The 22802-nt window shown below is 40.6% G+C and overlaps 1 protein-coding gene across 3 annotated transcripts in view; it reads left to right on the top strand.

Annotated features, from left to right (window-relative positions):
* Window positions 1–22802, top strand: part of UNC79 (unc-79 homolog, NALCN channel complex subunit) — a 202209-nt gene that overhangs the window by 169879 nt on the left and 9528 nt on the right. For all 3 annotated transcript variants that reach the window (XM_064292905.1, XM_064292906.1, XM_064292907.1), the window contains 6 exons: window positions 7472–7549; window positions 13982–14071; window positions 16584–16759; window positions 17718–17904; window positions 19492–19689; window positions 21565–21642. In XM_064292905.1, the coding sequence (XP_064148975.1) occupies window positions 7472–7549; window positions 13982–14071; window positions 16584–16759; window positions 17718–17904; window positions 19492–19689; window positions 21565–21642 (807 nt within the window). The remainder of the gene's footprint in view (window positions 1–7471; window positions 7550–13981; window positions 14072–16583; window positions 16760–17717; window positions 17905–19491; window positions 19690–21564; window positions 21643–22802) is intronic.

The raw sequence follows: 22802 nt of genomic DNA on the forward strand, positions 1-22802 counted from the left end.
GTCTGGAGCCTACAAATTTGAGGTTAAATGATCAAAGGAAAACAGGAGCTTGATATCAAGGAACTAACAGATTTCCCTAAATCTTGGGTACCTTGGGTACCATTTGGAAATATGAGGGTGAAGGGAACGTTAATTGAGCATCTAATATGTGCCAGGCAATATGTTGGTTGCCTTACTTATTCTCCTCACTTAATCCTTACCACCATGTGAGGCATTGCTTCTGTACTGCAGAGGCTCAGGAAGGTTCAGTGCTTGCCCAAGATCACACAGCTGGGATAAGTGATAGTGTCAGCATCTGACTATAGTGCTTTAGCACCCCAGAGCCCACTTGTATTCAGCATGAATTGTAGCCTAATCAGGCTCTTTGTACCGCTTGCCCAGGTTACCGCAACAGCTCTTAGGTTTTTGCACTGCCTTCATTTCTGGTTAAAGCTCGTCTGCTAACCAAAAGCTTGGTGGTTCGAACCTACCAGCCGCTATGGGGGAGAAAGATGTGACAGTCTGCTTTTGTACAGATTTACAGCATTGGAAACCCTATGGGGTAGTTCTACTCTGTCCTATAGGGTTGCTATGAGTCAGAATCGACTCAGAGGCAGTGGGTTTGGTTTTGTTTTTTCATCTCTCTCCATGCCAATCCAATTTTTCTACCTAAGGTGACCCAGAGGAATTTTACTAAAACCCTGCTTTTTATCAGATCACTCCCTGTATCAAAAACCTATACTAACTTTGTAGTGCCTTAACTATTGAAGTCTTCCATCATCTGGCTACATTTGACTATTCAACAGTATTACCCACTACAAATATTTATTGAGCACCTATCTTGGGCTAGGTTCTGAAGATAAAAAAAAAAAACCAAACCCAGTGCCGTCGAGTTCTGAAGATACAGAGATATAAAAGGCATAGTAGGCCTATCCTGGTGATGTGTAAATATTATCAAGAAACCCTACACTGTTTGTGAAGTACCATGGAGATGGAGGTAGCTACTTCTGCCTGGGAGATGAAGGCAGCTCATTAAGCCATTATGAGATGTGACAAAGGCCCAGGTGCTGTGCAGGGGGGCTGGGGAAACAGATTAACAAGCCATGGCCCTTTCCCTCCAGGAATTTACAATCTAGTAGGTGAAGTTGATGTATAAACAAAAAATTCCACTACAGTGTAATACGTATAGTAGTAGAGGTGTGTCCTAAGTAAGGAAGTGCTTATTTATTAGAAAAGGAATGTGTGGACCTTGAAGAATATGCAGAAGTTCAAAAACTTACAGAGAAGAGGAAGAACAATACCTGTTATTTACCATTTAATATTCGCTACCTTGTCCCACCGCCTCTTCCCCCCACTATATGCTACTAATCACTAGGGATCAGAATTTAGTTTTCTCAAAGACTTGAGATTTAATAAAAAGATGGTGTGCTTTCAATGAAGAATCGTCTTACGTTGTCTTGGAAGAGCTTCCCAGGGCACATAGCAGCTCTCTGAGAGCACGTGTGATAGTGTGTGGTGTGTGGACGTCAGGCATGGGGAAGTCGGAATGAAACGTCTGCCATTGTCCCAAGTTGTTAGAAGCTCAGGAGAAGACAGAGCAAAGCCACAACCAGAAAAATATCTGTGCTCCTAGAAGGGACAAGCTTTGAAATTCTTCCAGTGGATGGCCTTGGCCTTTTTATCCCCTCTACTCACACATGAGATTGGCTGCTAACCAAAACATTGGCAGTTCAAATCCACCAGTTGCTCCTTGGAAACTCTATGGGGCAGTTCTGCTCTGTCCTGTAGGATCACTATGAGTCGGCATCGACTTAATGGCAATGGGTTTGGTTTTACTCACACATCATCAGCAACGCCACCTTTGAGTACAAGCACCTTTGACCCAAGCAGACCTTAAAGATAAATGGGATCTACTCTGGTTGGAGGAGAGGGCAGGTGAAGTGGGCTTAATGAAATAGCCCAGGCAGGATTTAAGGTTAGCATGTTGATATGTCTGGGGGTCACTTCTGATAGGGTTTCTATTGGGGATGTGCCACCAGAAAGCAACTTAGGTTTCAGGGCCCTGCTGGTGTTTTCCCTTGGGTGTCTCAGAGTACTTCCTTAATTACCCTCAGCTTTGATCAGAGCAGATCTACTTGGCTGATCTTCTTGGGGTCTAGCACCCCACACTGTAACTGTAGCTGGGGGCTGATTTCTATGAAGTACATTAGTCAACCATAATAAGCACTTGTCACAAGACAACAAAAGAACATTGACAGTTTAAATTACCCAGTGCTTAAGGAAACCATAAAAACAGTGATTATTGCATCACAGTTAGGTGAATAAATAACAAAAACAAATTAGCTTTGTTGTTGTTGTTAGATGCCATCGAGTTGGTTCCAACTATGTACAACAGAAAGAAACACTGCCTGGTCCTGCACCATCCTCACAATCCTTGTTATGCATGAGCCCATTGTTGGCAGCCACTGTGTCAATCCATCTATTTGAGGGTCTTCCTCTTTTTCGCTGACCCTTTACTTTACCAAAATGATGTTCTTCTCCAGAGACTGATCCCTCCTGACAACATGTCCAAAGAATGTGAGACGTAGTCTCACCATCCTTGTTTCTAAGGAGCATTTTGGTTGTACTTCTTCCAAGACAGATTTGTTCATTCTTTTGGCAGACCGTGGTATATTCAGTATTCCTCGCCAGCACCACAATTCAAAGACATCAATTCTTCTTCAGTCTTTGTTATTCATTGTCCAGCTTTCACATGGTTATGAGGGAATTGAAAACACCATGGCTTGGGTCAGGCGCACCTTAGTCTTCAAGGCATCATCTTTGCTTTTGAACACTTTAAAGAGGTCTTTTTTAGCAGATTTGCCCAATGCAATGCATCAGATTAACTTTAGGAAGGAAAAAAGGAAAAAGTAGATGCTTCTGAATGTACTTTATGCAATTTCAGATATATAACACTTTCATCTTTTTAGGGAAAATATGTATTTGTCATTGAATCAAGTTAATTAATAATTATAAAAAGAACAAGCTGTAAAGTTATTTAGGTTGGAGAGGTAAATTTTGGAGACATTTTGAGATCATGCCCATGAGGAACAACTTTATGAATAATGTCTCAGCCTTCTCCAGTTGGGTAAATGGCCAAGTTCACCAATTTCAAAAAATATTAACCATCATGCCCATTTTGAGGTAACATATCCTTGGTCTGTAAACTCTTAGAGTAAATGATTTTCATGACTGAGAGGAATAAAAGTAGTTCCCTTTTCTGCCATGTGATCTGCTTGGCTAAGCCTGGAGAGAAGCCCGCCTTGGCACCACTTGGGATGAGGCAGAAGCATCTTTTGTTTTCTTCATGAGTAGTACATCCTTCTGTTGTGTTCCCTGGTTCCTTTTTCTCTTGCCCTTGACTGCCTGGGTCTTGTAGGTCTTCCCTAGAGGATACTGGAGTTGATGGCCTGGTCTCTGGTAGCTTCTCTTAGGCCAGGGAGTCTAGCCTGGAGTTCGAGGGACACTTTTTGCTCCTTACTGATGGGAATTTCAGTTCCTGGCACATGGGGAGACCAGGCTTATAAGTGTGGACAGATGTGTTTGGGGTGGACAGTGACTTCCTTCGTAGATGTCAGTGACCATCATCTGAAGGCAGTGGGGGTGGATTCATTTAGAATCAGAAACAGAAAATAAAATAATTGGAAGGAAAAACTCTCCAGGTGATCCATTGTGACTGACACTGGTCCATTAGTGAGAAGAGAGTCAGTTGCTCAAACCTTGAGTTTTTATTTATTCTTTCACTCCAGTGGGAACAAGTAGGGAATTTCATCTACTACTTCTCCAATTGAAACTTAGTAGATAGATGGATTCACAGAGATGGAAGCCATCTCTTCTTTTCATAAATAAACTAGAGGTTGTTTTTTGTTTTTGTTTTTTTGCTTTTTATCAAATACTCTGGCAGTAAAAGAGAATTTCTTAAAGGACAGTGGCATCCTTTCTTAAGGAATGTGGTGTCACCCAAGTTCTAAACGTTTCAAGGCAGGAAGAGGTACCAATCAATCTATTTTTTAATTCCTAGGAATTCTTCCTGTGACCTGGCATCATGGGAAATTTCCCAGCCTACCATACTGTGGTTGCCCAGCCATGAGTCTCAGTATTTGTTTTTACTCACATATAGCCAGGTGATCTGAAATGCTCAAGTGGACTTAAAAAAAAAAAAAAAAAGAGGCACGGAGACAAAAGAATTTGTGAAATAGGAAAAAAAATTATTCTTAAGAATCTAAATTGTCGATTGCAAGACATAGTTCTTCTGCACTTTGGGCAGATGCTCTGTCATGTTGTTTTAATTCAAATCTTTTGACATTTTTCTTTTTCACTGGTTTGCTGTAGATATTTTATGTGTAATAGGTTATTATAATTATTCTTGAGGTGGATTAAAACGGAGTCTTCATAATAGTGATGACTCATCAAAAGCGACCATAAAAAATATTTAAGCGCCAGTTGAAAAGAATTTCCTAAGCTCCTATTATGTGTCAGCATAGACATTCTGCTAATTTACATATAACACTCCCACTTTGTGAGGCATGTCTGAATATTCACACTGTGAGAATCATGAAGGTGAAAGGTTTTCTTTGAAAGATAGGTGAGTTGTACACTGGAGGACAAAGAAATGGCCTAGGTCATGCTGTTGTCTTCAATTCACAGAGTTACTATTGACATGCAGTTATTAGTATTAGTTGAGTTGGTAATAATCTGATCATTCTATGGGATGAGAGGTGGGGATACTATTTTGGATTTCATTTCGATAATGAATTCACTTGGTAATGACACATAATGGATATCACGCTTCTGTTGTATTCTTCTGTATTCACGGGGGAGTGCATCTTTTTGGGGCTTTATTACTATTTCTATCCGAAAGCATAGAATTTTTCCTTCAGCCATCATTTCCTCCTCTGATTTTAGTTATAGCTTTATGTTTTGAGCAGTTCTGTAAAATGTTAATGGATTTTTTCAGTTCATGATCAGCAGCTATATAAAGGCTTGAGTTGTACGTATTAAATAGAAATACACCGGCTTAAAAATGCAATGATAAAAATAAATAATAGATGATTTTAGAGGGTTAGGCCTTTTATTCCTTTTAATCTGCCAGACTTCCTGAGGCACCTCCATTACTTTTTGGTTGATTTTTGATTAATTCTGACTTGTAAGAGTTATCACAAATCAGACATTTGGATTTGACCTTGTATCTTACTACTCCATGGCTGCCAACCATGCTGACAATGTACATGCCTGTGCTTTCTGCGTATGGCAGGTAAGACAGACCTCTGCTGAAAGGAGATAGAGACACTGGGTGTTTTGCCTCTTGATGAATCTTATCTTTCCACTCAAGGGCCCACCCAGGCCATGCAAGCACCCTTTGGGGGCTGGGGGCTTTAAGCAACCCTTCGGTGGGCAGGCTTGACTAGCGCAGAGCATGCAGGTTCTCTGTGCATGCCTTCCCTCACACATTAGGTACTGTTCTGTCTTCTCCCATGGCCTCTTTTATTTCTGTGGAAGAGAAATTAATTGAAATGGTGGCGTCCTGACAGACATTTTAGAACTTAGTTACAAGTAGTTTGTCTCAGATGGCAGACTCGGATAGCTTTTGAAAATAAATTTTACGAGAAAATGCATAGTATCTGCCAGAAGGTTGGGAGTGTTCCTCTTTTTCACTGTGTACTTCTAACAAATATTGCAGCTTTTGCTTTTTTAGCATAGCGGTTTTAGCCAAAATGATAGGCTTTACGCCCCTTTCCCCCTCCCCCCCGTTTATTTACCTTTCCGTGTGATAGAGTAATGGAAAGTCGTAGGTATCCCCTGGATGTTGCCAGGTTCAGAGTTAATGGCCGAATAGATTCTTCAGCTTTCTGCACCTGTATCTGAGGCACAGGGAGATGAGGGTGATGGAATGGAGGTATGTGGCCACTCCTGTTGTGCAGTTCTGAGGCACCATCAGCTTGCTACCCTTTCAACCCCAGCTCTGTCACCAGTGCTCACCGTCTTTCATGGAGGGCCAGACCCGCCCACGCTGAAAGACCAGCTCTTGGCCCTGAACAAGAAGTCTAAGGACTTCTTGCCCTCAGAGGCTTGTGGCTGAGAGCTCCACCTTGTCAATCGAAACCTGCTACCTGTTAATAATGACCCCTGATTAGCTTGACAAAGTGCTCATTTGTGTTCCTTTGTTCCGAAGCTCCTCATCTGGTTTCCTTGAGATTTTCTGTACTACCCCAACCCATATTACTTCTCCCGGTTTGCCTGGGACCGAGCCTGTCTAGCTGAGCTCCTTCTCTTGACCTCCCCAGGTTCCCTGTGAGCTTCCAACTTGAGAGTGAAATGAAATCGAAGGCAGGGCTTCTTTCAGAGCCTCTGAACTCTGTAGAGCAGCAGCGCTGGATCCCAAAGTCACTATTGCCATTGGCCAGGAAAGAGAAATGAAACAGGACCTAACTGCTCGTTACAAACTCTACATTGTATTTAATTTTTTTCTAAAACCATTTATAAATAGTTGGATGTTGCATCAAGTGGGAAATACCTGTAGAAATCTGTAATGAAGCAAATTAAATTATAACCTGGCAGATTCATCCTCATCATTGCCTCAAGTCACAATTGATTAACTGGCTCGTTTCACAAACACTTGGTGGGCACCCCAAGATGCCAGGCCCTACGCTGGTGCTTGGGGTGAGGTACAGAAGTCTGTGCTCCTCAAAAGCTTGCAGCAGGTTGGGAAATGGACTTGCAGGCCATTCCAATCTCATGTGATGGCCGTAATAATGGAAGAGTGTGCAAGGTCCTGTGGGGGCAGAGGAGGGAGCCGGGAGTATTACCAGCATAGAGGAAGTGGCTTTGGAGCCTTCATCTTAAAGAATGAGAAAGCATTTGCCCAGAGAGCAACCAGTAAAAAGGCTTGAAGGACCTGAACAGACTGGCCTACTGATGAAGCCTAAATGGATCCGTAGGGCTGGAGCAGAGCATGAAATGAATGAAGTGGGGCAGGAAAACCAAAAGGAAGGCAGAGACCGGATGCCGAGGGGCCCTGGCGGGGAGAAACGGGATACTCACTCTCTTCTGAGGTTGTTTGTTTTTCTGTTTTTATTCTAAATGTATAATACGATAGAAATCATGAAAAGGTGTGAACATGGCCTTACAGTAATCGTCAAGAAGAGCTAAAGAATAGAATGACTTGAAAACAAATCTGACAGTGCTGGCATCTTTCCTTTCTCCCTTGATTGAACGAACCATCTCAATGCCACTCAGCTGTCTGGGTAAAGTGAGACTTGGCGTGCTCATCTGGGCACACTGAATCTGAATTTCTAATAGAAATGAACCATCATGATTAGCAAGCCTGATATGTCCGCAGCAGGGTGTCAGGAAAGTAAACACCAATGAATTTAAGCCAAGTTAATTAAACGATAAATTATTTGTTACTGTCCAAGAACTCTTAAACATAATTATTCTTTCAATTTCTTATTAGTTTATTTGTGCAGATGCTGGAACCAAACTAGCTGAGTCAACCATCCTGAGCAAGCAGATGATCGCCTCAATACCTGGAGTAAGTCCTGACCAAGCTAATTGTCCACCCTTGATAATTCTTCCCATTTCCTCATTTAGCAAGAGATAGTTTTGGGCTTGTGTCCTGGTTCACTTTCTTTTTTTCAACATCCCTAAGCAGTGAGTCCCCCTTCTCCAGCCCTGCCCGCCTACCCTGGTAACCACTAATAAACTTTGATCTGTATACGCTTGCCTATTCTAGGTCTTTCATATAGGTGAGATCATACAACACTGAGCCATAGAACAAACATTGTAAAATTGAAAACATATTAGCATCTTGTTTAAAAGAGCACCAGCGAAAACTTCAGTTCATCCCTGCTACTGGAAGCTCAATTCCTGGGGACATGAATAAAATTGAAGCAGCCAGTGAAGGAGAGAAAAGAAATTACCAAAGATAGAGAATAGATTTGATTAAAGTTCGATTTTTCCAGAAATAATTTTCTTATACTGGCCTTAGTGAACCAATTTGATTTAATGAAGTCTAAAAGAAAATAAGCACTGTAATGCCTTGTTTTCATTTATAATATTTTCTTTTTGGAATTTAAAAAATTTCCGTTATCACCAACTAGTGAACTGTTTAGTATAATGTGCTAAGATTCTCATCAATAGGGCTGAGAGTGAGAAGCTACAGTAACTTACTGATAGCAAATTTGCACCAAGAAACTCAGAAACTTGAGAGATATTGTTAATTAAAATGTATTTTTTAATTTTTATAATTTTAATTTAATAAGAAACATTTTAATAAAAAAAAAGAATCGTCTGATATGACTATATTGTGTAGAAATTACTTTTCATGTTTTGATCTATTTAGTACCCTAATTTGCTTATTCTCATATTGTTGGACATTTACCTATATGCCTTCCAATTTCTTTGCTACTATATATATATATATATATATATTCTTAAAAAGAACACCTTCAAGCTTTTTTTAGAAATTATATCCTTGTGATAGATTCCTTAGTCAAAGAGTAGGACTATCTTAATGTTCCTTGGCCTGTATTATTTACCAAAAGAGTTTTATTAATTTACATTTATAAATATACCAAGGAGCCCTGGTGGTGCAATGGTTAAGCGCTCAGCGGCAAACCAAAATGTTGGCAGTTGGAACCCACCCAGAGGATCCTTGGGAGAAAGACCTGGCGATCTTCTCTTATAAAATTACAGCCTAGAAAACTCTATGAGGCAGTTAGTTCTGCTCTTTCCAGTGGGTCACTATGAACCAGAATCAACTCGACAGGATCTAACAAAACATAAGTATACTGGTTTTACCCACAATACTAAACACTTTTTTTTTTTAAATACTCTTTATGTAATGGTTTTGTTTGCTTGATTTGGAGGAATATTATGAAAGAGAAAAAATAATAATCATTCCACCCAGAGGTAATTTTACTGCTAACATATTAACGTATTTTCTGTCTTCTTTTTCTGTGTCTATGTGTTTAAACATAGTTGAAATCATAATGTAGAAGATGCTTTAGCTTCATATGTCTTAAGTATTTTCCCCAAAAAAAAAAAAAAAAATTTTTTTTTTTTTTTTTTTTTTTTACAAAGTAGTATCTCGTGTGAATGTACCATTGAATTGTGTTAAGAGTGTGGGCCTTAGACTTACACCAGGGTTTGAGGCCTGCCATTTACTGGCTGTGTGATTTCAAGGAAGTTGTTTACCTGTGACTCCTTGGTTTGGGTCATCTGTAGAATGAGATGTACCCCCCCCTCAAAAAAACCCCACAAACCTATTGCCTGTCGAGCCTATTCCAACTCATAGTGACCCTGTAGGACAGAATAGGACTACCACATAAGGTTTCCAAGGAGTGGCTGGTGGATTCGAACTACCAACTTTTTTGGTTAGCAGCTGAGCTCTTAACCACTAGGTCACCAGGGCTCCAGAATGGGATATAACAGGGACTAATTAGGAACCCAGAGCCCTGGTGGCACAGTGGTTACAAGTTCGGCTGCTAACCAAAAGGTTTGCAGTTCGAATCCACCAGCCGCTCCTTGGAAATTCTATGGGGGCAGTTCTACTCTGTCCTATGGGGTCACTATGAGTCAGACTCGACGGCAATGGGGTTTTTGTTTTTTTTTTTTTTTTGGTTCATTAGGAGCCTTAAGAATTGCTGGTGGCATAGTGATTAAAGCACTCAGTTGCTAACTGAAAGGTTGGCAGTTGGAACCTACCAGCAGCTCCATGGAGGAAAAAGACCTGGTGATCTCCTCCTGTAAACATTACAGCCTATGAAACTCTATGGGGCAGCTCTACTCTGTTCTGTACGGTTGCTATGAGTTGGACTTGACTTGAGAGCACACAACAACAATTAGGAGCCCTGATGGTACAGTGCTTAAGCCCTTGGCTGCCAACTGAAAGGGCAGGGGAGAAAGATGTGGCAATATGCTTCCATAAAGGTTTACAGCCTTGGAAACTATATGGGGCAGTTCTATTCTGTCCTGTAGGGTAGGTATGAGTCAAAATCCACTCAATGATACTGGGTTTTTTGTTTTGGTTTTAATGTATAGGCTGAGAATTAATGACATAATGTATGGAAAGTATACATAGTGCCAGACACACAAGAAATGCCAAATAAACATTAACTATTAAAAATAATATTAGCAGACATTACCTATTGTTGGATATTTATGTTATTTTCAGTATTCTGCTATTGTAATTAATATGTTATGTACATCATTGTACTTAAATTTTTGTCCACATTTCAGACTATTTCTTTTGTAACAAGATTCCTGGGATGGAATTACTAGACTATGGATTTTTAAGGGCTCTTGATAGTAGTTAGGTTAATGCAGGATGCAGTGAGATAAAATCCCAATACTCAGTGACTTAACACACAAAGAAGTTTATTGTTTGCTCATATGAAGTTTCAGTGGGTATCCTGATTAATGTGGGGACGGCCCTTCCATGTAAACACCCAGGGATCAGGTTCCTTTCATCAAGTGCTTTGTCTAAGAGCCTTGGGGAGTCCCTGGTGGTACAAACGGTTAACCCATTTACCAAATAACCGAAAGGTTGGCAGTTGGAGTCCACCCAGAGCTGCCTGGCAATCTACTACAAAAAAATCATCCACTCTCATGAGGTTGCCTTGAGTCAGAGTCGACTCCATAAACAACTGCTTTTTTTTTAAAGACCCTGGAGTCCTCTGCAGTCACTGGCAGTTGAGGACGTGAATAGAATATGGTACGTGGAAGGTTTACATGATCCAGGTCTGGAAGTGGTGCTGTTTCTTCCACTCACATTCCATTGGCTAGAACTCAGTCACATGGCCACACCTAACCGCAAGGGAGGCTGGGAAATGTGGCCTAGTGGTATGCTAGGGAAGAAGAGGACTGGGCCTGGGGAGTAGCTAGCCTGTCTTTGCCATACACACACTGGTTTCCTTATTGTTTAATTCTTTAAAACTAAATGTTTGCTACATATGTGATAGACCAAAAATAATATCTCTAATATATATAAAATTTATCCCAAGGAATAAAATCAATATTACCCCCCCCGCAAAAAAAAGAAAGCAACAAATTGTTAGGATTCACATATAGAATCTCTTCCAATGACCAATAAACCATTTAATCTCATTGGCAATCAATGAACTGTAAATTAAAATATAAAACTGTAAAAGATAAAACACAAAAAAATAAAATATATAATCATATTAAATTCAAAAATACAGAAAGTAAAATCAGCTAGTGAATCAGCATTATTTTCTAAAGCTAAAACGTACCAATGGTGAGATGACACAAGCGTTCTTGTAACCTACTGGTGGTTAGTGAAAAATAGTACTTCTTGCTGGAGGGCAGTTTGACGGTCTACTTCTAGCAATGTGAGAAAATAACGAAGTATGCACCTAAAGATTGATATGCAAGTATATTTATTAAAGCATCATTTAAAATAACAAAAATATGGAAATAAAACAAATGTCCAACATTAAGGTATTGTTTAAAACAAGGCACATCCATAAGAAACTATTATCTGGCTATCACATCAAGTTTTCAAAGAATATTTAATGAAGTGGAAAATGCTTATAACAGATTGAATTAAAAAGCAGATTAGAAAAAATATTCTCTCAATCTGATATAAATATATGTGTGTGTGTTACATGCATTAAAAAACTAGGAAGGAATTATAAACAATGGTTGGAATTATGGGGCGCGGGTGGTAATTGGAATTACGGTGATTTAAATTTTTCTTTTTATTAATTTGTATTTTTCAAATTTTCTATGTTGAACATGTGTTCCTTTTTATAATCTAAGAAATGTAACTTTAAAATCAGGTGTAAGTTTTGCAGAAGAATTGGATGTGATTCACTTCAATTCATATATTTGAGGTGAGAAGACATGCTTTCAACTCACTGATCAGCTTTTCTGTTGAAATAAGTATAGGCCTTCTGAGACAAATGGAGCTTAACGCTCTGTTTTTTGTTTTTTTTTAATAACACGCCTAAGGTTATACTTCACATGGCTTGCAAAGTAAAAGAAAAAAAAAGGGAGAGTAATTGGGAATTATATTCTTTGTTTTATAAGTGTAGATGGCTCACTAAGATTTTCCTGCCTGTGAAGTGGATTTTGAGGCTTTTATTAGATGTAGCTGCTGCCTCTTGAACAAAAGTAACTAGGTAATAGTAAATTCTTTGCTCTCATATGTTGAAACTCAAACTTAAAAGACAAATATAGAATAAGGCTCCCAGGAATTATTTTCTGTGACATTTGCCTAGTGGAAGTGGTATAAACACTGCCTATGGTTATGAAAGAAACAGATCCTTTTCAAGAAATTCAAGAACAGACTATGGGCTCTTATTTGCATGACATGTGAAAGGTCAGAGAAAATGGAATAAATCGAGGAGAAATCCCTCCTTGCACTACAGGATTAATATTCCAAAAGCAGGAACACAATAACCTTTTATAATTCCTTCCCTTGATTTAAATGAGAAGAAGAAACTCTTAGAACATAGGAGATGCTTGGAAAACACTCCGACAGAACTGCCAGTGACCTTATTTTACTGTTTGTTATCCTGTCAGAGGAGCTGACAGGCGTAACATTCTAGAAGAGATGGAAGGTGATATAGTTCAGTGCCGTGCAGATTTACATGAACATGGGAAAATGAGAGCCACTGGGTGAGCTCGTTAAGTATATACCGGTAATTTTCCAGATTTCCCTAAATAAAGCCGAGAAAGGCCTTTAGTATGGTATTCATAGGCCTTCAAAGCCTGCCTGCTTCTGATCTACATTATACCCAGGCTGATATGTGGTTCCCTCAATACAGCTCTGATGTAGCAGCCGGCCTGTTCATTTTCCTTTTCTTTACTCACAATCCTATATTCACTGCATTGCCCTGAGAGGGCAGCTTATGCCATTTAATAACCTAAAACACAAGCATGCTTGCTTTCTCATGTCCCTGTTCGTTTCTTTCTAACTTCCCAAACATGCTGCTAGTGCACGAGGAAGAGGTGACCATTTTGCTTCGTTCCTTTTTTTTGTTATCTCTCGCAAGAACTAGACAATAATACATTTATCTAGTCGTACACCTACTATGGGAAACCCTGGTAGCGTAGTGGCTAAGTGCTATGGCTGCTAACCTAAAGGTCGGCAGTTCAAATCCGCTAGGCACTCTTTGGAAACTCTATGGGGGCAGTTCTGCTCTGTCCTATAGGGTCGCTATGAGTCGGATTCGACTCAACGGCCACGGATTACATCTACTAGGTATCAGAAGTTAAGCTGTAAGTGACTTGAATATGCAAATTTTGACTGAAGCATGTTTGTTTATATATTATTATTATTATTGATAAAAAAAGATTCCGGATTCTGGTGGTAGAATTTGGTGGCACATGTTTTATGTGTATTTAAGACTCCTTAGGAAACCCTGGTGGCCTAGTGGTTAAGTGCTATGGCTGCTAACCCAAAGGTCGGCAGTTCAAATCTGCCAGGTGCTCCCTGGAAACTCTACGGGGCAGTTCTACTCTGTCCTATATGGTTGCTATAAGTCGGAATCGATTCAATGGCAGTGGTTTTTTTTTTTTTTTTTTTAAGACTCCTTAGAGTAACAAAGCGTTACTGTAGTTTTGGGATGATCCAGGTCATAAAGACTCTGATGCTGATAGATTTAGGTAAGCTACATCTTTGTATATAAACCAGTTTAAAAACAAGCAAACAGGTATCAGTTAAATTACCCAGCTGAAAAAAAAATTTAATCCTGTCTCCTCTAGGCCCTCTGTGTTTTCTTACTCCCCACCACAAACCTTTTAAAAATTTTGTCCAAACCAGCTCATGTAGGCCAGCACAATCACAGATTATGTTGAGGGTAATGGATTCAGAAATCCAGAGAATGAGACAACTCGTTAGTAAGCAGCGTGAAATCAGAGTGAGCCAAGCACTGGAGTGAGGGCAAAAGTGAAGGCGTCCCTCAGACCGAGCCACAGCGGTGTCCTTGCGTTTCAGTGCGGAACGGCCGCCATGGAGTGCGTGCGGCAGTACGTCAGCGAAGTGCTGGATTTCATGGCGGACATGCACACACTCACCAAGCTGAAGGTAAGAGGCCTTTCCTCCGTCCCTCTCTTAGGGTTGCAAAACACAGAAACATTCCTGGAGAATTAAGCAATATAATTATAGGGGAATTGGTTGTTACCTGTGAGACCACTGTGACATTGTAGAATGAGCTCGCGACTGAGGAGTCTGAAGAACTGGGTCCCAGCTCTGCAAAGAGGGAGAGGAGAAAGGGAAAGGTATATACTTATTTGACATCAACTATGTGCCTGCCTTTACTTTTGCCCTTTATTCAGCCCTCACACTCCCCCTATTAAGGTATTACTCCCATTTTACAAGTGTAGAAACTGAGGGTTGAAGTGGTGAAATCGTTTGCTCAGGGTCACACTACTAAAAAGCGGTGAGGTCAGGAGTTAAATGGAAGATTGTGGTGACTCCAGACCCATTCCCTTTTCACGATACCACATAGTATCACTTAGCTGCCTACAGCCTCAGTTTTCTCATTTGCAAAATAAGTGTAATAACACTTACCTTGCCTGACGGTTAGATTTGATGTGAAATAATGTGAGCGAACAGACTTTCATAAATGGCAACGTGTATGCAAACGTAAGCTGTTTATTTTATCTGCATTGAAGCTATCTTCTTCAAGAAAATAACGAAAGGGGACAGAATAAAATTTAATTTGCATATGGACAAAATCCAAGTGAAATTGTTGAGTTTATTTATTGTTTGCAGGGTGGAATGAATTGCTGATGCAAGTCAGCTTCCCTGCCGTGATTCGAGTAGGGACCTAAAAGATTAATGGTCTGAGAGATTTGAGGAAGGCCCTGGAGAGAAGGCAGAAGAGAATCCAAACATGGCCCAAGGAGCAGCCAAATTGCAATCTGGCATTAAATGATTCCTTTATGATAAACAGGAATTTAGCGATCCAAGAAGTTCATCAGCTAAAAATATTGTCTTTTCACCACCGAAATCAGTTTTCAGACTCTGCCCAGATGGCCAAAGTGTTTCTTGGTATAGTGAAAGATTTGCAAATGCTAAGCATAAAGTAGAATCAAAATTTAAACGGGTAATTTCTCATGAGATCTAAATCAGGGCTTCGAACCGGTTCTGAATGGTTCAGTAATTCCAGCTTAAAGGAGAGCAGCGTACATGTTGCATAGCAACCAGATCTGTTGCCCGTGGAATTTCGACCCCAATAGGAAACAAACAGTGGTGCCTCACTCAAAGATGGTGGCCAACCGCGCCACTTTGAATGTGTGTCACTCTCCACAGTCCTGCCCATAATCCAATCTACTACATTAAACTCCTGAAACTTTAGGGATCCATGCAGGAGATTGGGTTTTTGGCAGGACTGTGGAGAGCGACACACGTTCAAAGTGGTATGGTTGGCCGCCATCTTTGAGTAGGGCACCACTGTTTGTTTCCTGCTTGGGTCAAAATCTCATGGGCAAAAGATTTGGCTGCTATGCAAAGCATACACTGCCCTCCTTTATGCTGGCAATTACTGAACCTTTCTGAACCGGTTTGAGGTGCTGATCTAAATCCAGTAATTTCTAGGTAAGGTACCCTAGCTTTTGATTGTACACTGGTTACTGACTGCTGACTCATGTTACCCACACTTGAATGACTTTGATGTATACAGAAGAGGCAACAATTTTTTCCTACAAGTTGTTAGCTTGTTTTGTAGACACTTTCAAAATATGGAGAAAGATAATAAAAGGGATCCATGATGATCAAATGGTTGGGAACTACAATTATAATCCAGTTAGCTGGTTTTACATATTTGGAAGCAGATCAAAAAGGTAAACTGGCAAGTGGCTTGTCCAAGTCAATGCAACTAATTAGGGTCAAGTTGGGTCTGGAACCTAGGCCTCTTAACTCCCAGCCCAGTGCTCTTCCCAGTGTGTCACACTGAGCAAATAAATCTTTCTAAATTAATTCAACAAGGATATATTGAGCACCTACAATGTGCTTGACACTGTTCTAGGCATTAGGGACACAATGCTGGGCAAAAATAGACACAGTAGCTACCCTCATTTATAATCTAGCAATGGAAACAGAATTTAATGAAAAGTTCATGCAAACAAAAGTATAATTTTGACTCTGACAGACAAATCTTCCAGCAGGAAGATTTGACCCAGCCAGGGAGGCCAGAGAAGGCTTCCCTGAAGAAGTGACACTGGAGCAGTTAATTGGGTAAAGAGAGGCTGAAAAGTATTTCAGGCAGAGAAAACAGCACAAAGAAAGGCCTGATGGTGGGAGGGAGCATGGAGGGCCAGTGTGGCTGAACCATGGGGATGAAAGGGTGAGGTGCAGAGATCTGCAGTAGCTAGATCCTTCTAGGATTTATAGACCATGCTAAGGAGATTTTTTTGTTTGATTTTACTTTTCCTTTATCCGAAGAACGGTGGGAAACCATGGAAGAAGATTAAGTGGGGTGTGTGATTGGGAGTGGTGATAGAAGGAGGGAAAATGGTCACTGATCTTTTTAAAGAGTGACCTGGAATGTCACCAGGCACTGTGCAAAGTTTCAGCATGCCATTTGATTTTGTAGAGCCACATGAAGACTTGTTCCCAACCTCTGCATGAAGATACATTTGGCGGACATCTCAAAGTTGGGCTGGCCCAGATAGCAGCCATGGAAATCTCACGGGGCAACCACAGAGATAATAAAGCTGTGATTCGGTATCTGCCTTGGCTCTATCATCCCCCTTCTGCAATGCAGCAAGGGTAAGACTCTTTATTTTTCCAAGAATGAGTATAATAAAGCATGAAATGACATTTAGTTTCCTGGGGTTCGTTTAGAGCAAATGAATGCATCTAAGGTTTATGGAGGTAGAATATGATTGTTTAAGAAGTTGGAAATCGAGGACCACCTGCATACTTGGTTACCTGGCAGCATTATTGAACACAAGCCCTTTATGACATGCTACCAACAAAAGAAATTTGCCCCGGCACAAAAGCCTCAATCATCCTGATGGATGATGAAAACTTGGAACCTACTGTCACTTTAAACTGTCACTTTAACTCTCAATTTTAATTAGTTCAAGAATCAATAGGTATTTACTGAGCACTTCCATCGTCTCTGCCTTCAAGGAGCTTAGAGTATAACTGGAACAAAATCTAAGCAAAGATGAAGGAATTAGATTGCAAAAAGATACAATCCCCTGATCCTGTCTGTAAGTGAGGCTAAAGAAGGGAAAGGTGAGTGTGGGCTAGTTTAGCCGGCAACTCAGAGCAGGCTTGAGCCTGTACTTTTGCATGGTTGGCCTTCTTGGCAGAGGCAAGGTCTGGAGTTGGTGGTGAGAATTCAGGAAAACGGGTGGCTGTGTATATCTCCTCTTTTTCCCCTCTAGTGGGAGATGTCAGAGAAGTTTTTAATGAGAGGAAAGGAAAGAGTTTAGAAAGAAAAGCTAGTGAGAGAGGCAGCCAGGTTTGTGGAAGAATGAGGCAGAATATTTAATCCCGTGTCACCAAAGGCTGCTATTTGTTCCAGAAGTAAAATCCAGGATTAAAATGAGAAACCACATATACATTATTTTGTTAGCACTCTCTTGCCTTGGTGTTTTATTTTATGTAATTGCTGTGGGACCACTCTTTAAATCCTGTCCTTCAGTAAACATTTATTGAGCACCCAATGAGACAGAAAACATAAAATCATTTTTTAAACTTTCTTCTTCTCTAATAGACCTAAAGAATTCATCGAGTGTGTCTCCCACATCCGTCTGTTGTCTTGGCTGCTTCTGGGTTCCCTCACTCATAACGCAGTATGTCCAAATGCCTCCTCTCCTTGCTTGCCCATACCTCTGGATGCAGGTTCCCATATTGCAGACCATCTCATTGTTATCCTGATTGGATTTCCAGAGCAATCAAAGGTAAGTGATTTCTGCAAGATTAAGACCACATACTTCGAAATTGCTAATGGAACCCCTATCAGTCAATTATGTTTCTTCTGAGAAGAAAATGCAGCTTATCACTTGCCCTCCTGTGGATGTTAGGAAAGCAGCTTTGTGCTAAGGTCTTATTTAACATTGTTTAAATTCCCACACTACCTTTGTCCACCCCCCCCAATTGTTTTTCGGCTTATTTTTATGAAGATAAATTACAGAAGCAAGCAAGAATTCGTTTCCTAGGCATTTCTGTCTCAAAATAATGAAGAGGAATCAAAGGCTAGAAATATGATTAAAAAAAAAGTCTGCAATCAGTTTTTAGAACCAGATAGGAAGTGGAGAAACATTTATGCTCTATCTAATCCTTCATGCACTATTTTTTCAGCTCATGTCTCTAGAGATACATGAAGATACCAAATGAAAATAAGAAGGCCAGTTAGGAGCTCACTAAAGCACAAGCTGGAATCATCTCTGCAGAGGATCTTTATAAATTGTAGACACAGAGGATGTGCTTGAGTGACTAAAGTAAACCCAGGGCAGGCGTCAGTCATGAGCCCCTACAAGCAATCCAGACACATTGATGCTAATCAGCCAAGAGAAGTTTTGGGAGGTCACAGTGGGTTTGGTGACAGCTGGGATTTAGGCCAGGGTGTGTGACTATGAGATAAACTAGAACACCAATTCAAGTGAGCTGAATGATGTTTGCAAAGAGGAATTAGGCAGTCTGTTCCCTCATATTTCAACCCAGATCTGTGTTTGATCCCTAACTATGCCACTTTCTAATTTTCTGACTTTGGAAAAGTTACTGAACCTCTCTGAGCTTCATTAGATGAGGAGAGGGTTTGAGACTTGTGGAAGGTGATCTGTGAAAAGCCCTTAGCACAGAGTTTGGCACATCGTAGGTGCTTACTAAAGGAAGGCTTACTACTAATGTGAGCGGAGACCCTGGTGGTGTAGTGGTTAAGAGCTACAGCTGCTAACCAAAAGGTCAACGGTTCAGATCCACCAGGTGCTCTTTGGAAACTCTGTGGGGCAGTTCTACTCTGGCCTATAGGATTGCTATAAGTAGGAATCGACTAGTCGGCAGCGGGTTTGGCTTTTGGTTTGGGGTACTAATGTGAGTATCGCTGCCAAAGCTGCCGCTGCCACTGCTGCTGCTGGAGTTACTGAGTGCTGGACATGCTTTCCTGCGCGTCGCCCTGTTTTCTCCTGACTGCAGCTGTTGGAGGAGGGCACCCCGGTTTACAGAAGAGGAAACACCCTAAACTGGTGGAACAGTTAGTCTTCCTAATTCTAGTTTAGGAGTGGGAATGTCAGTTTCATTAAAGGGCAGGGGGTGGGTAGATTTATTCTGCAATTTAAGATGCCTTCTCTTGGAAAAGATGCTTTGTTCTCTGAGCACACTCCCACTGCCTGAGCTGAGAGCAGATTGCTTTAAGGTGATGACTCACGAGTCTGTAAGTCGAAGGTAACTCTTTCAGCCTTGGACCACTTGGATTAGATGCTTTGGGGTGCTCTCTGGAGTGCCAGCCCCACCAGGACGTAACTGCTGCCTGTCTTCTTCCCTGTTAGACCTCCGTGCTGCACATGTGTTCCCTCTTCCATGCGTTCATCTTTGCTCAGCTCTGGACGGTATATTGTGAACAAAGCGCAGTAGCTACAAACGTGCAGAATCAGAATGAATTCGGCTTCACAGCGATACTGACAGCCTTGGAGTTTTGGAGTAGGGTCACCCCCAGCATCCTTCAACTGATGGCCCATAACAAAGTGGTAAGTTCACATAAGTTCCCCTGCTGGGTGGAATCTCAAACTATAAACCACTCCCAGTCCTCACACTATCCGCTCTTTAAAGGCCTCAATAGTGATTAGTTACATTGTAAGTGGGACGTTCTACTTGCATAAAAACTTCAATGAAAAACAAACAAGTTCAGTAAACATAATTTTGTTTTCTTTACCTAATATCAGATGAAATTTCTGCCTTTCAAGAGTTGTTTTGGTGCTTATACTGTCAGGGACTTAGGAGTGAGATTCATGTGATTTTTGGATTTCTAAGCAATTGGAAAAATCATAGCAAATTAGGGCATCTTTCTGCGATAGTTTAAGAACAGGCCAACCATGCGTGATTGTTCCACTCAGGGCCCAAAGCCTGAAAAGAACCTCATCTTTTTGAGTTGCCCTGTTAACACCTAAATTCCCCAATCCTCAAATCCATTTGGATGTGGATGGCTCCCCAAGAGAGGGGCTCCTCTGATCTCACTGGCAAACATCTAGGTGTGGTCAGCATGAGCCAGCTGCATTGGACAAGTTTGGGTGAGTGCTCCTAGAGTCAGGGCTGGAGGGTTTAAGGAAGGGATTTACAGAGGGGCGTCTTGGTTCTGTTTGCTCCATTTGAGGGGTCTCAGCTGGGAGAGCAGCAGCCAGGGCCTTGGCTACAGGGGACACCATCAGTAGGGTTTTGTCTGTGAGGAGCAGGGGGCCTGGAAGAGCTCTGTAATGATGCCCTGCCCACAGAAGGCACTCAGGAAATGATCTTGGATTCATTGAATATTAGTCTAAGAAACATTTTCTTTTAGCTTTAATTGGTGTGGGGATTATATATGTTCTCTGAGAAGCTTTTTTTTTCTTTTTTTTTTCCATTAGTGAAATAGATATTAAAAGGCAGTTCTGTATGTAAAGAAATGTTTTAGTTTAACTTAAAGGAAATTTATGTAGAAATTTTAGGGTTCACAAACAGTTCTGCTTTGGAAATAATTGTATTCATAGGACCATAGATTCCAGGACTGAAGAAGAACTTGGAGGCCAAGCATTCTGTCCAGTTATTTTATAGGTGACGAAGCTAAGGCCTTAATCTTAGGCTAGAGATTGGAAATTTCCTTAGATTATCATTGGTTTTTTGATACCAATAACACCTCTCCTCTAAATCTCTCTTGATAATTCAAATATTGGAAATAAACTGGTTACGAATGGATTTTGTAAAAATGATGTTACACATGAATTTGTTACAAATGAATTTTGTACAGAAGATATTATAAATAAATTTGAATTAATTTTATTCTGAGAATTTTGTTAACCCAGATAAGCCAGACAGGTAAAATCCCACTGGAGTGTTTAAAATCCAGCCGTAGGACATTCTGATGAGTGATATAATTTCTACTGTACTTTGTAACTGTCATAAGCATGGCTGCCTTGTTCCATAGAGAACTGAGCCCCAAAGCCAGATCTGCAATAAACTAAATAGCCCCTCCCAATGAAAAAACTGTGGAGAAAGAATCAAGATGGAAAACAGGATTTAAGGCCAGAGAGCTCTATAGCTGGAAATGAGGTGGCAGAAGCCATGTGTCCTCTGGTGTATCAGATGCAGTGCAGATTGTTAAGCTCAATACCCAAGTGCCACCGGCAGTTCTGAGTTAGATGAGGAAGGTGTGCCAACTGCAAAACCTCTGGAGCTTTCTTAACTAAGTTCCTGGTCTGAAGATTTAGAGGTGAACAGACTCCACTTTGTGTGGTTCCCTATGGTCATTATGCTGAAAGACCCCCCAGGCACAGGGCAGTGCACAGGGCAGTCCGTTCTCTAGGGCTGCAGACTGCATTGCAGAGTTTCCATATTACTGGGAGTGAAACTGATTTTCATGTTTGTTGTTTCAGATGGTAGAAATGGTGTGTCTCCATGTGATTAGTTTAATGGAGGCATTGCAAGAATGCAATTCAACAATTTTTGTAAAGGTAGGAAAATCTTATGGCTTTTACAGACTATTTCTTACTACTAAAAACAAATGTGGATTTATTTTGAATGTACTTTCTGAAGGGGAAAGTAAAACTGCCTTAGTTCCAGTATTCAGAGTTGGGGCTGGAGGATCCAGACTTATGTAACAACCTTCGCCAAATAGTCCTTGGGCTATTTTTGCATTTGCTTCACCACTGTGGCCAACTCTACCTGAGTTAAATATGTCAGACCAAAGTTAAATGGAACACAAGAAGTAATTCAAATATTACTGAGGGAGAGTTGATCTGAAAGTGGTCTGAAAATTGGTTGGTGGTACCTCTTTGCCAAAGATATCCAGAAAACCAGGAAAATTGTAATCGATGTGGTAGCTGGTGATCTTCTCTAAGATAAATTAACTTTAGCTTCAAATATTATCATTCTAAATCATAATACAGTGTATGAAACTAATCTACGTGTTTGTCATCTGCCCAGAGACATCAGAAACTTACTAGTGTGATAAAAAAAATCAAGGAGTAAATGAGTGCTTGGTTTCTCACTCACTTTATCATTTTACCTCCTCTTTTTCCTTCCTCCTCTCCATCTCACTGATTCTTTTTCGTTTCGCCACTTGTACCTTTTCCTTCATTACTCTCACCTCCATATTCTCTTTATTTTAGACACCGTCTACCACCACGGAGTGCGTCAGTTTGGAACCTTACAGCTTGCTATTTCATTCCTTGGTTGACTCTGTTCAGTAAACGACACTTGCCAAGTTAACTCACACTGTGTTGAAGAGAGGCAGCCCATCTTCAGGGAAAACTTGACTGTTACTAGAACAGTGCAAGGTTCTTGGCTCAAATGGAATAGATATATCTAGCTAGCTAGCTAGTCAGTAGCAAAAGTCAGCACTGTGAGAGAAAATGTATAACCAACAACTGGATGATCACACTGAATTTTATTTTTTACAGCTTTATTGAAGTATAATTTACATACAGTAAACTGTACATTTTTAAAATGTACAATTTGTTAATTTTTGACATATGTGTAACCATCACTACAGTCAAGATAACAAACATATCAGTCACCCCAAAAGTTTTCCCGTGCCCATTTATAATCTCTCTCTTCCTTCTCTTCTCATAACCTGCTGTCTTAGACATCTAGTGCTGCTATAACAGAAATA

The sequence above is a fragment of the Loxodonta africana genome, chromosome 10 (assembly GCF_030014295.1).
Source record: "Loxodonta africana isolate mLoxAfr1 chromosome 10, mLoxAfr1.hap2, whole genome shotgun sequence".
In the NCBI taxonomy this organism is placed as follows: Eukaryota; Metazoa; Chordata; class Mammalia; order Proboscidea; family Elephantidae; genus Loxodonta; species Loxodonta africana.